We start from the raw sequence: 13,263 nt of genomic DNA on the forward strand, positions 1-13,263 counted from the left end.
AGGGAAGATTGTAATGCCACTCCTCTAGGGCTACTGAGCATAGTAAAAGAACTCATATCTAGAAAGTTTCTTACTGTGTTTGGCACGTTGCAAGTATGCAATAACTATCATCAGGACCACCTATCATATTGTTATTTCTTTGATGGGAAAGCATTCCCTGTCATTCCAACAAGTCTTTGGAAGAAAGGAGTTGAATCCGAACAAAACAACCCATTACAGTCTATGTTTGAAGAGAATTCTTCATAAGAAGGCCTCTGTATCTATTTTCCCTATTTCAGACGTTTCTACAAGTTCTTGGTGTGGTGGGCGTGGCGGTGGCGGTGATCCCGTGGATCGCGATACCTCTGATTCCCCTTGGCATCCTTTTCTTTGTTCTTCGGCGATATTTCTTAGAAACGTCAAGAGACGTCAAACGCCTGGAATCTACAAGTGAGTACAGAGGCTCTCAGGTTGGGATGGTGATGCGGGCTCACTTCCATTCATGCTGTAATTAAGGAGGCCCCTGAAACTGTGCAGACTCTATCTTCCAGATTTTTTTTTCTCCAAATTAACATTAAATCATCGAATACTGTGTCCACGTGAGTCAATGTGGCACTTGGAACAAATGGTGCTGGTGGCCTGGGACACCAGGAAGGGACAGGGGCAGCTTTGCCAGGGACACCAGGAAGGGACAGGGATGTCTGTGCATTAAAGCTCCACTGGAATGTGAGCACCATGAAGATAGGGGCCATTTCTGTCTCGGTCATGATGTACTTCCTAACATAGAGCAGGTACTCAACGTTTTTAAAGAAATATTTCATGTTGGAACTAATACAAAGCGAAAATACGGAATTTTTCTTCCCCTGAAGGGTCTAGAAATGACAAAGAAAGGGAAAGATTAGGGAAAGGAGAAGAAGGTGTCATATGTCAGAAGTGATACATTTGAGAAATACATTACTACCACACACTCAAAAAATGGCAAAAAAAACTTGCGGTTGTTAAATGTTCTGAAAAGATAAGCACTGTTATTTTCAGTCTTACTCTTTATTATCACTAGTATTTCCTGTCATGCCACACTGTTTGACGTTCCCCCCCTCCCCTTAGGCTGTTCCTATAAATGGATCCTGAATATAATTCCCTTGGGAGGACACAGGAGAGGGTTCTGTTCAGTATACATTTAGTATGTTCTCTATACAACTTCTTAGTTTTGGAATAATGGGAAAACACGGTTAATTACAGAGGATGAAGTAGTTCAGAGCTTATCTCATTAATGCACAAACATATTTCATTATTACTAAAACAAATCATAAGGAGTGTTGATTGTTGTATTTAAAAAAAGGGGGGGGGTGCCTGGGTGGCTCAGTCGTTAAGCGTCTGCCTTCGGCTCAGGTCATGATCCCAGGGTCTTGGGATCGAGCCCCGCATCGGGCTCCCTGCTCAGCGGGAAGCCTGCTTCTCCCTCTCCCACTCCCCCTGCTTGTGTTCCCTCTCTCGCTTTCTCTCTCTCTGTCAAATAAATAAATTAAATCTTTAAAAAAAAAGGGCGGGGTGTTAAGACCTAAACATAAAAAAGGAAGATGTTTGTATCAGAAACCTCAACTGTGGATAGTCACTGCAAATTAATACCACCTTAGCTTTCTGGACGCCAAGCTAAAAAGAGAAACATTGGGTCTCATGGTTCTCTGATCTACCAAGTGGAAAAATACAAGTTCATCAGGATACAGTTTTTTTGTTATGATGTATGCATGTTTCTTTTTTTTGTTTTGTTTTAGAGCATGGGCAGGGGAGGGGCAGAGAGAGAGAGAGAGAATCCCAAGCAGGCTCCACACTGAGCACAGAGCCTCACTCGGGGCTCGATCTCATGACCCAGAGACCATGACCTGAGCCGAAATCAAGAGTTGGACGCTTAACCGACTGAGCCGCCCAGGCGCCCTGGTTAATAAAAATTTTTGAGAGGGATTTATCATAAGCGTTTGCATAAAGGATAATGGGCATTGATTTCATAAAAGCTATAGAAAAGTTTTTCAGTCCTCTGAGAACCAGCTAAACTACCGTGAAGTGTGGTTTTGTGGGGTGTTTCCTTGGGGCAGCAAAGCAGTGTTGTCCAGATGTGTGGACCATCGGGCTGATGTGATGTTACCATGGCGGGATGTGGAGAAGGTTGAAGAATAAGTGATGAGCTCCAGCCAGTCTTTTGTGTAAACAACAAGGCTTCAGACATTTAGGATTGGAGGCCACTCATGAAATGGAGTCTGTTGTCATCAGTCTTGTTCTAAAGGAGGTCTCAGGTTTATTCAAACGGGGTCTCTGGAATAAGAGAGAAGGGGCTCTCCTGAGTCTTTTTCAAGAAACAGCATAGGGTTTATCCTAGGGTTTGATCTGGAGATTGTGAGAACGTTAGCATGGCCCCTGTAGGATATTTGGAAATAACGTGGAATATTCCTGCACCCCAGTAGGCTACAACAATACATTAAGTACAGATATTCCTACCTCCACGCACCCAGATAACCAAACGTTGGCAGCCAGTTGATTAGAACTGTTTGTCGTCATCTATCTGGGTCACAGGTCTGTGCCATAAATAACAATTCTTTTGTTTTTCTCTAAGCAGTAAGTGAGTATTTCTTGCGGCTGCTGCTGGACCCACCAGCAAAAAGGAGGATAAAAGGAGGATACCTGATTGCTGTGGCTACCAGGCGTAAATCTGCTTCCTCCTTGTGCTTTGAAAGGACTGTTGAAGTCCCGAGGATGATTTTCAGATAGTACTGCCCAGCTGCCTCTGAAACCTCAGGCCAACATTTAAGCCACTTTAATGACATACACAGTTGTGATCATAATGGTTTCCCATTTTCGCAAAAGTGAGCATGGTAGCCATTCAATCATAAAGAAGTGCATAAAACCAGAATCCTAGCCAGCTCTCATCGTTTGGCAATGCCTGAGTTATGAAGCTACATCCAAATTCCGTGTGTAAGGGTACTGTGATCAACTAGCAATGTCTGCCATGAGCATCGCTGGGGAGGGCTAACCATGTGTCCCGTGTTTCAGACCATAGACACTCATGTCTGCTGTTGTTAGTTCTCGTGCTGGATTTCCAGGTGCTTAATAAGATACACAGTAATGGATAGGCTACTGGAGATGCACTAAGGATGATTTTTGGGGTTTTCTAAACGTAAACTACAAAGTCTGGAGAAAAATGCATTTAGTTGCATGTTGGCATCTTGATTTAACCTGATTATTTTCCCTCTGAGACACTGTGGCAGTGATTAAAAAGCATAGCATTGGGAATAAGAGCTGGGTCTGACCCCCAGCTCTACCACTTAGTTAATTTACTACTTGGCCAGTGTTCTTAATCCCTCTGCCTACTTTGCCCTCTGTCAAATATGTAATCGCACCTGCCCTCTGGGGCTCTCGTGAGGATTGTTTGCGCTGATGGCTGTGAAGTGCTTCCTGGCCACATGGAGAGGTGCTAGAACCTTGAACATGAGGGAATTAAGAACGTGACAACCAGCAGGGCTCACCTAACGTGAATGATAACCTACAGCAGGGCTGTTGGCCGGGTCCTTGAGGCAGTTCCCTGCCCTCTCCCTCCTGAGGAGGGTTTGCAGTCCTTGTAGGGTGTGTCCCACAGAGTCCTCAGGGGCGTGGGACACGCAGTCGTCAGTCTCGTGAAAGGTAGGGTTGCATTTGTCAAACTGCTGGCTAGCACCATGGGTCCTCTAGAGGTCTGCTTCAGGATGGCCAGCTCAGTCATTGTGGGGAGAAAGGCGTTATATTGGGCAAGAGAATATACCAGGGCCTTGGCTTTCCATTTCCCTCCACGGGGCCAGTTAATTTTCATTGCAGACCCTCCAGTTCATCATCCTGGCATCCCGCTGAATCCTGAGTGTGTGGGTAAAAGAACAGGATAGCCTTTCCCTGGTACTGAACCCTGCTCTACCACTTGTAACTCCTGCGTCTGAGGTAAACTTGGTGATGTGGTCTTTGGGTTCCCTGGTGTTCAAGGCCGGGACAGCCCCTGATCTCTGAAGTCGACCCTGCCCTGAAACCTTGCCAGGGAAGATCAGTCACAACCTTGATCTGCTGATGAGGGAAGCCAGTGAGGATGGCCACACGGAAGCATTTCATTCAAGGTCTCTCCTTGAGTGAATGGCCACATCTCCTTCCTTCTCAGAAATGTTGTCTGTGATAAAACCGTTTATGTCCCAACATTCGCTCAAGACTTTTGGTACTTTCTTGATAGAGTCATGGGCCTGGAACTCTCCTGAGTCATCTTGCTAAGCACCCTGTTTCCACATTGACTATGTTTTGGGCATTTGCTAGGGAGTGCAAAAAAAGGCCTGTTCAGAACCTTCAGCCTTATTTATTTAGAGCATGGCCTTGGTCCCTTATGTTCATATTATTGTTTTAAAATTACAAATTTAATGGAAGCTAAAATGCATAAAGGCTAAAGGTTCCTCAGTATAATGAAGAGAGAGGGTGGTGTGGATCCTAGATCAGAAACCTACAACCTGGACGGTCCAAACCACCACTGAATTCACTTGAGGCTCTTTGCCTAAAGTAGATACGAGGGGAAATGTTAGCTCATGCCTCAGTTCAGGGAAGGTTTTTTCCTTAAAGCAGTATCCTAGGTGAGGGCCCTTAACGGTTAATATCCCAGTCAGATATCCCAGGCAGGAAAGAGGCCCACAGCCCAGCGTGTCCCATCTTCTCTAAATGCCAGGGTCTCACACGGAAAAGTCTCCTCCTTCATTGCTTGAGGACCATGGTCACTAAGCTCCAAGAGGAGGTCCTGTGTCTGCACGTTTGTACCCAGCATCTGCCCCCCCCCATACCTTCAATGCCCAAATGCACAGAGGCATTGACTGAACTCACACAGAGAGGCATCTGGATGCCAGGCTAAGGAGTCAGGCTCTAAAATAAGTGAGTTTTCCCCTAAATGGTTTCTCCCCATCATTTTATAAAACCTCTGCAGCCTCTCAAGAGATAAGTGATCTGCCCTTGCCCTGAACACCCAGGGATTTTACTAACACCTCTTCTTTAGAATGTGCACAGGTAACAAGGTAATAAGTCAGTGTTACCTGCTGATAAAGCACAAAGTATTACTCATCCCAGAGAGAGGTCCCAGGCTCACAGCACTGCCCCGACAATAGCTGGTCATGGCCTCATTCATGGTGCCCAGCAGCCTGTAGCCCACCTCTTCCCTGATTGGCGGGAGCCAGACCTTGGTGCCCACACACAGTGTGCTCCTAGAGAAGGTGCCAGGGAAATGAATGGCCAGTCGGATGACATCAGGCCCCAAACCACCATGAAGTTATTCAGAAGAGAATGGCCACTGAGTTCATGGTCAGGTTCTGGAAGAGTGATTGATGTTAGTGTCACACAGCGACCTCCAAACACCAGGTGTCCAGCAGGGCAGGCTCCCCCAGCCAAAGTCCAGACTATTCAACGACGCCATGGCTGCCCAGGCCCTGTGGGCACAAGGGCAGTGCAATACCCAGGTTCTCCGGTACCCCGGAAAGAGACTGTTGGCACGGGAGCAGGCACAGGGAGATGCCCCAGGATGCAGGGAGAATGGCAGGCTGGCCAGACCCTTACACATCACTCACCTGTTACAGTTTCAGGGATACGCTGACTTTATCCCAGCCCTTAAGTAATAGTCACATAGCAGAGATGGACACACAGATAGGCAGTCATAATTCAGTGTGGTGAGTACTCTAGCAGAATTAAATTTAAGAATGTTAGTGACTCAAAAATTACTCAATAGAATTTCCCCCCAGAGGGCTGTCGGGGAAGTGTTATGGAGGGAGGCCATGTCTGAGGAGGACCTTGACAAATGAGTTAGCAAAGAAAGAATTTAGTTATTCAGATCTAGGAAGGATTTGAATTTGGTCCAAGACTGGTTCGGAGAGAAACTTGCATTTTCAGGTCTTTAACATGAAGCGTGGTGTGACCAGGAGTTTGAGGGTTGACATGTTGTTCGTCTCCAGGAGGGGCACCGTCCCTTCTTCCCCAAGCAGCCTGACGTCGCAGAGCTCTGGGTGTGCTCTTTGGGGGGCCATGTAGCCACAGGGCATGGGAGGCAGTTGGTTTCCCCACATCCCAGCCTCACAGCTTTGTGTCTGTCTCTGCTTCCCCAGCGCGGAGTCCGGTGTTCTCCCACTTGTCGTGCTCTCTCCAGGGACTCTGGACCATCCGGGCATATAAAACTGAAGAGAGGTTCCAGGAACTGTTTGACGCTCATCAGGATTTGCATTCAGGTCTGTAAGTTGCTGGAAATGGTTTCAAAGAACGGGATAGGCTCCCTCTCTTGTCCTTAGTGGTCAGTTCCTCTCTCTCTGTCTGCCGCTGGCCCAGCCCCACATCCTTCCTCAGCATGTCTTCATCCCCTCCTCTCTGCCATGACTCCTCAGAATCTTCTGTGTGCTTCCCGTTCCCCTGAGATCCCAGTGGCTTGCATTGTCCTTCCATTACCACTCCCTGTGACTTTCTGTCCTTTTAGGGCAGGGGTCAGTGAACTTTTCTTGTAAGGGCCCAGATAGTAAATGTTTTAGGCTTTGTGTACTTGATTGTCTATTGCAGCTCTTCAGCGTTGCTGTTGTAACAGGAACACAGGCAAAGATACTACCTCAGCAAATGGCCATGGCTGTGTTCAAATAAAACTTCATTTACAACAACAGGTGGTGGGCCATTCTTGGTTCAGATTCTCAGTTCCTTTGTCAGATCATGTAGGGTGACAGAAATTCCTGAGGAAATCAGTTTCCTGATGATCAGATTTGCTACCCACTTGATATATATTATTCTCTGTATCTGTGAAGTTTTTTGCTATGTAGAAGCTTCAGATTTTCCTCTAAGTTTATAAAATCCTGGCCCATCTTTCCAATCTTTAATTGTATTTTGAAGATAAGATGGCATTTTGAAAGCTGCAAGTAGGTACTTTTAGCAAAAGTGATCCTTGAGCTACTGGATCCTAAGGAATAAACACTGTGCAGGGCCCTCTAGTAAGTATGGAAGGTGCTGGAAACAACGTGGGAGCTGCTGTGCTTTCTGCTATCAGAACTGGGAACAGTAAACCACATGAGTGGACAAGCCTCACGTTGAGGTCTAGCACTATGAAAAATGCACTGATGAGCCCATTTTTTCATGTTTTTTATTATGATCTTATTTTTGTTTATAATCTCTGGGTTGAGTTTTTCAGTGCATGCTTCCCACAAAGCCACTGTCCGGATTCTTACCTGGACCATACATCGTCCTGTGTCAGAACTTAGCTTTCTGGAACCTTTAGGTTCCTCAGGTGTGGAACTTTGCTGTCCATGTTGTGTAAAAACCTCCTGGAGCTCACCCTTGCAAAATGCTCTCCCTCATTCAGAGTAGTTAACATGGTTTTTCTACTTCTTCCTTTTGCTTATTATGCTTCCCCAAATCCAGAGGCATGGTTCTTGTTCCTGACAACGTCCCGATGGTTCGCCGTGCGTCTGGATGCCATCTGCGCCATCTTGGTCATTGTTGTTGCCTTTGGGTCCCTGATTCTGGCAACAAGTAAGTACAGATGTGAAGAACTATTTGTGGTATGATTACAATTTATAGCTGCGTTTACAGTTCTTAAATTAAACTCTTGCCACCTTGTCCGATGCCATATACTGTTTGGTTCTAATGAATCACATGAAAGCGTTTGCCGTGTGTCAGGTCAGGTGTGATTCAGCAGCGTGGTCCGTGCTGAGTTGTCGTTTGGATCCCGACGAGTTCCTTCTGTCTTCAGACAGGTTGAGGACCGTGTAGCTGTAGCAGCTCACTTTCTGTACATTCCCGCTGTGGCGTCTGGTCGTTGTGAGGAGAGAACCAAGTGTTCCGTTACGCATTTTGTCCATCTTAGGGCTTTAGGTTTTCACATTAGGGCTGTTCGGATCTCTTGGCTCTACCTGCCTGGTACCCTGGGTTGAGAAAATACTCGGCAGGAGAGAATGCTAGCCTCCCTGCCAGGTGGGTACCGGATGAGCAGGTGTTGGTGTGCATGGCATGCATTCACTATCCCTAACTATTCCCTGGTAACAACGCCGAATCACAATATTTAATAATGGAACAGTGAGAGTAATAGTTTAGATTTAAAAGCACTAGCTCTTAGAACCCATTGCCTTGTTTTTAGTGGTTTCCAACTGCGGTTATATTGGCCGTAGTATGTGAAATTAGGTAACGGGGCTCTTGAAACCATCAGGCTGGGAGTCTGAATAATGACATTATTTCTCACCTGTGGCAGACAGTCAAGTGTGTGTCAATCCTGTGGGGGTTAATAAGCTCACTTAACAGTCTTTCTGAATTTATGGCGACTTTTCTATTTTATTATGGTCTCAATCATCAGATAGTAAAAGTATAACTGTTACTATCATTATATACAATGTACTTAAATATTATCAAGGAATCTTGTTGGTAACGTGACGGAAGGACCTGTGCTTGGGGTTAAGAATGGAACTAATTTTATTCCCCTTCTTCTTCCTGTTTCTGTTGTAGATGCTGGGCAGGTTGGCCTGGTCTTGTCCTACGCGCTCACACTCATGGGGATGTTCCAGTGGTGCGTGAGGCAAAGCGCCGAAGTGGAGAATATGGTAATGTTTATCTGAACGTTCTGAGCCTTTTCAAGTCTCCCTGCCATTAAATGGCATAAAAGCACTTCTTATGTAAAATATTAAAACTGTTATTTTTACATCGTAGCTAACCAAGTTTTTCAGAGCCTCCTTCCATCTGTTTAAGGTTTACGTAAAATAAAATATATACATCTTTTTCTCAGTCTTCTGTGTGCTATGTCAGCAGGTTTTATATTCACCACAAACTGTCTTCAAATGTAATAAATGTCTCTCTCTGTAGGAGGGAGGTTCTGAAATCCTGGAGAGGATATAAGCTAATTTCTTAGAGGCCTGTTTATTTTTGTTTCTTAATGGGTAATTCCTCATTCCTGATAAAAGAAGAATTCAGTGTTTTGAGGGTGTTTGTTTAATGAATAGGTGTCTCCCCTTGTGCCCCCTCCCCCATTTTAGCATTTATTCTTGTATGTGTTGAGCACCTGAATTTGCTGGTGTCCCTTCTTTCTGGTTAAAATAAGCTCCTTCTCGGGATGTGCTAGTCAAAGGTGTCGGGATGGTTGTTTGGAGGCTTTAGTCAATACGTAAATTATCTCCTCTTTGGAATATTTGCACCTTCTCCTAAAGAGGAAAAACAATGAAAAAGAAATCTTTCCCATGTGCTCTTCTGATAGAGGAGAAAGTGACTCATCATTAAAATGAGATTTGATGACTTAGCCAGTTCAGCTCCCCTAAGACAGACGGCTCTTCTGTAGCCAGATTATGGATTCTTGGCCACAAGTATTCCTTTCTTTGATAAAATCCTTGTATTTTTTGTTCAGATGTGAAAAGTGGAAAAATAAAATAAAATCTCTAACATTCTCTAAAAATCTCTACTTCTGTAATTCTTTTAGTTTTAACGTAATGCTGAAGGAAGTAGCCCTAAGGGAAAGTGTTACAAGACCGTGCACAGGTTTGTAAATCATCAAAGTCCTCATCAGACTCTTCCTCCTGTCCTTTGGGAATATTGAGACCTGAGATGTTCTTAACCAGCTAGTATAAAAGATCAACAGTTCATTTATAATCTCATAATACCTGTGAGAACCTCCATTCCTAAGCCATGTGGTGTCCTTTGTCTTTCAGATGATTTCAGTGGAAAGGGTGATGGAATATACAGACCTTGAGAAAGAAGCCCCTTGGGAATACCAGAAGCGCCCTCCGCCGAGCTGGCCCCAAGAAGGCACGATTGTCTTTGATAATGTTAACTTCTCGTACAGTTTAGACGGGCCTCTGGTTTTGAAGCACCTGACAGCACTCATTAAATCAAGGGAAAAGGTTTGTTTAAGACATCTTGCCTCTTTAAAATTTCCACAAAAGATTTAACACTGCATCTGCTTGTTGGCTCCTTGGTGAACATGTCAGGGGGGCTCCTGGTGCCTCTGTGGATATAAATTAGATCTGGTGATCCTATTGGGAAGTCTTGGAAATTGACCATGGAATGGGGATCCCGGACTTTCCTCGTGTTGTGAGCTCCCTCGTGGTGCTTGGTGGGCTGATCCAGGACACTCTTATTATTCATGCCTGAGACCTGGAAGTCAACCCTAGCTCCTCATCACTAACGTTTTCAATATCTAGTTCCTACCTATTCTTACTTCTTTGTATTTCTCAAATCCTTCTCTTCCTCCCCCACGGCATCCTCTATTTACAGCCCTCAGTCCCGTACTTTTCCGGAGACTTGCCCTCCTATAACCCATATTCCCTTGTCCTCCCACCCGTGGACTGCTTCTTTCTGAAACACAGATCTGATCCTTACGGGCCTCCTGATTGCTCCCAGTCTGGGTGCGCTGGGGGGTGGAACCATAGCGAGGCCTCAGGTCCACTCGAACTGGAGTTGCATGGCCAGCTCTCAGCCACCAGAGAAGAGCCTGGAATCTGTGACCCAGTCAGGGGTCAGGAGCCAGAGCCCCCAGCAGGAAGCAGAAAAGGGCCCAAAGTTGATGAAAGGAAACCCAAGGGGGTGGGGGATGATGTATGCAGGAAACCACTGAGAGATTTGTGACCTGCACGTGCCGGTGTCTTTGTCCGTCAGCAGTGAGACTTGGGTCCCTCAACCCACATCAGAGCAAGCTCTTTCCCCACCTACCTCTCCAGCCTCAATTCCGTAAATATTTTTTAAAATTTATTTGAGAGAGAGAGCGAGCGAGCATGAGCCAGGGGGGTGGGGCAGAGGGAGAGGGAGAAGCAGACTTCCCACTGAGCTGGGAGTCCGACGTGGGGCTCGATCCCAGGACTCTGGGATCACGACCCGAGCCGAAGGCAGACGCTTATCTGACTGAGCCACCCAGGCGCCCTCCAGCCTCAATTCCCAGCATGCCAAACTCCCACATGGGTATTGTGTAGCTTCTTCCAAAGCCTCCTGTCCTCCCCGTCCCCAGCATGTGCACTCTGCCCCTCTCTCTCCAGAGACCCTTCCCTTCTGTTATCTGGCTGGTGAAAGTCGTCTCATTTTCAGTCAACTCAGATGCATCTGCCTCTACGAGACCCTTCCTTAATTCTTCCACAGCATCTTACGTATTTTTTATGACAGCATTTACAGTACGCCTATGTTTATAGCAGCATTATGAACGCCAAAAATGGAAGCAGCGCAAGTTATTCATCAGTGTAGGAATAGATACACAAATGTAGTACGTCTATACGATGGAGTATTATCCAGCCTTAAAGAGGAAGCAACTTCTGACATATGGAAGAACCTCGAGGACATTATGCTAAATGAAATAAGCTCAAGGACAAAACAGGACAAAGACTGTCTAATTCCACTTACATGAGATTCCTGACCTGCTCAGATCCGTAGAGACAGATAGTAGGATGGTGATTGCCAGGGGCTGGGGGAGACGTGAATGTGGAGTTAGTGTTTAACGGGCACCGGGTTTGAGTCTTGCAAGGCAAGAAGAATTCTGGAGAGTGATGGCACGGCACTGTGAGTGTCCTTAACACCACTGAACTGGACACCTGAGAAATGGCTGGGTTGATAAATTTTATGTTACATGCATTTTACCACAATTAAAAAAGAGAATTAAAAATGAAAATGAAAAAATAAAAGGTAGCACCGGCAGCCTGCTTTGTAATTTGGGCTCTGTATCTCACAGTACCCTGAGGCTGCTTATTTTCATCTTCATTCCCCCGAAAATGGCATTGTGCAGGGCACATCGTGGGGCTGAGGGTCTGCTGGTGGGGACGGTGAGTGAGTAATACGCAGGGGTGAAGCAAACCAGTCACAAAAACACACGTGCGTCCCAGGCAGCTCCTGTAAACAGCCCGTTACCTAGATGTGTTAAATACTTCAGGACCTGCTCTTTCAAGCTCTTTCTACCCCAGATGCATTTAGTGGACTGTAGCCATAATTTAATGATTATACCCTTGTGACATGAAAGAATAAATATTCGACTTAATACGCAAATGATACCCAGGGAGCAGCTTTAGTAAGTCACGTGGCAAAAGCTGGCTCCTCATTATTTCCAGCCCCATTTGCAGATCCGGAGGACGGTGAGGGCGGCCACGTCCAGAGAATGTTAACCGTAGCTGGTTCTGTCCCTCCGAGCCTGTCAGGGATGCTTGCTTACTTGAAGACTGTGTGTCCATCAGAACGCACGTTCTAGACATGATTCTGTTAACTTGCACGCATCTTAAATTTCCCTCGAAGCCATACACTGAATTACCTAAGAAACTGTGGTAAAACTTAGAAATATAACAGGTTTGTATTTTTCCATTTTAACCCGCCCCCCCAATCATAGGATTATCTGAGATTCTGCACTGTTGGGGGGATTGAATTTGGAGACAGTTATAATAAGGACAGTAACTTTTGGTTTGTGTCTTGGTCCTCGGACAGTGTCCCCTTCCACGGCATTTATGTGATTAGCGACTGTAGCCAGGCCACGGAGTCATGAAGTGACGTCACTGCCTGGGGAGCTAGGTCCCAGGATTTGTCTCCTATCCACCCAGCCCCAGCCCTGTTATGCGGGGACACCACCATCCCCATCCTTTGGTGTTGTATTTGATCGGGACAGACTGTTGCAGGGTCAACAAAGGGGTAATGGGCCAACACAGCAAAGGCGGGGCTTTATTCTCTTCCAGCATTTTCCTCTGCTGTCCGTATTCCTCGAAGTTACAGTAAACAGGAAAATGTAATAGGTACTAAGCAGGTTTCTAATTCATGGAAGAAATAACAAGTAAAAATAAAGAACCAAAATGAGGTAAATAGCACCCTAGGCTTCCTGGTTAGATTCTAAACACTGGCTGCATTTTTCATTTAGATGATTTTGTGGTTGATTTGATCATTTTAAAGAGTACTGGGCCATTTTAAAGCATTTTCCAGCTCTAGAGGTAGATTGATTTTGGTTTGTTATTTTTTTTTCTTGCTCAGAGCTATTACTTGGATAATACATTTTTACAGATGTGTACTAGACCTTGCTATAATGTGCAAGAATAATAGTTTCCTACATTTTCTCCTCTTTTACATAATATTTTCTCAGAAACCCCTCACCTCCCTCCAGTTTATCTCACTTCCCCTGCTGACTTTCTCATTCCTTGCTGCCCAGACCGTGGTAGCTGCATCACCTGGGAACTTCTTAGAAATGCTGACTCTCAAGCCCACCCAGGCCTCTTGTCTCCGAATTCCCTTTGAACGAGCCCCCGCCCTGCTAAAAAGTCTTCTCTCCCATAGGCAGTTTTGGAGGACTGT

General features: G+C 45.6%; 1 protein-coding gene across 1 annotated transcript in view; it reads left to right on the top strand.

The window, feature by feature from the left end:
- ABCC4 (ATP binding cassette subfamily C member 4 (PEL blood group)) overlaps nt 1-13,263 on the top strand; it is a 241,638-nt gene that overhangs the window by 182,722 nt on the left and 45,653 nt on the right. Inside the window, exons 21-25 of the mRNA XM_036080095.2 lie at nt 279-429; nt 6,114-6,233; nt 7,402-7,512; nt 8,479-8,573; nt 9,669-9,860. Coding sequence (XP_035935988.2) covers nt 279-429; nt 6,114-6,233; nt 7,402-7,512; nt 8,479-8,573; nt 9,669-9,860 — 669 coding nt within the window. The remainder of the gene's footprint in view (nt 1-278; nt 430-6,113; nt 6,234-7,401; nt 7,513-8,478; nt 8,574-9,668; nt 9,861-13,263) is intronic.

This window comes from Halichoerus grypus, chromosome 4 (genome assembly GCF_964656455.1).
Source record: "Halichoerus grypus chromosome 4, mHalGry1.hap1.1, whole genome shotgun sequence".
Classification (NCBI taxonomy): Eukaryota; Metazoa; Chordata; class Mammalia; order Carnivora; family Phocidae; genus Halichoerus; species Halichoerus grypus.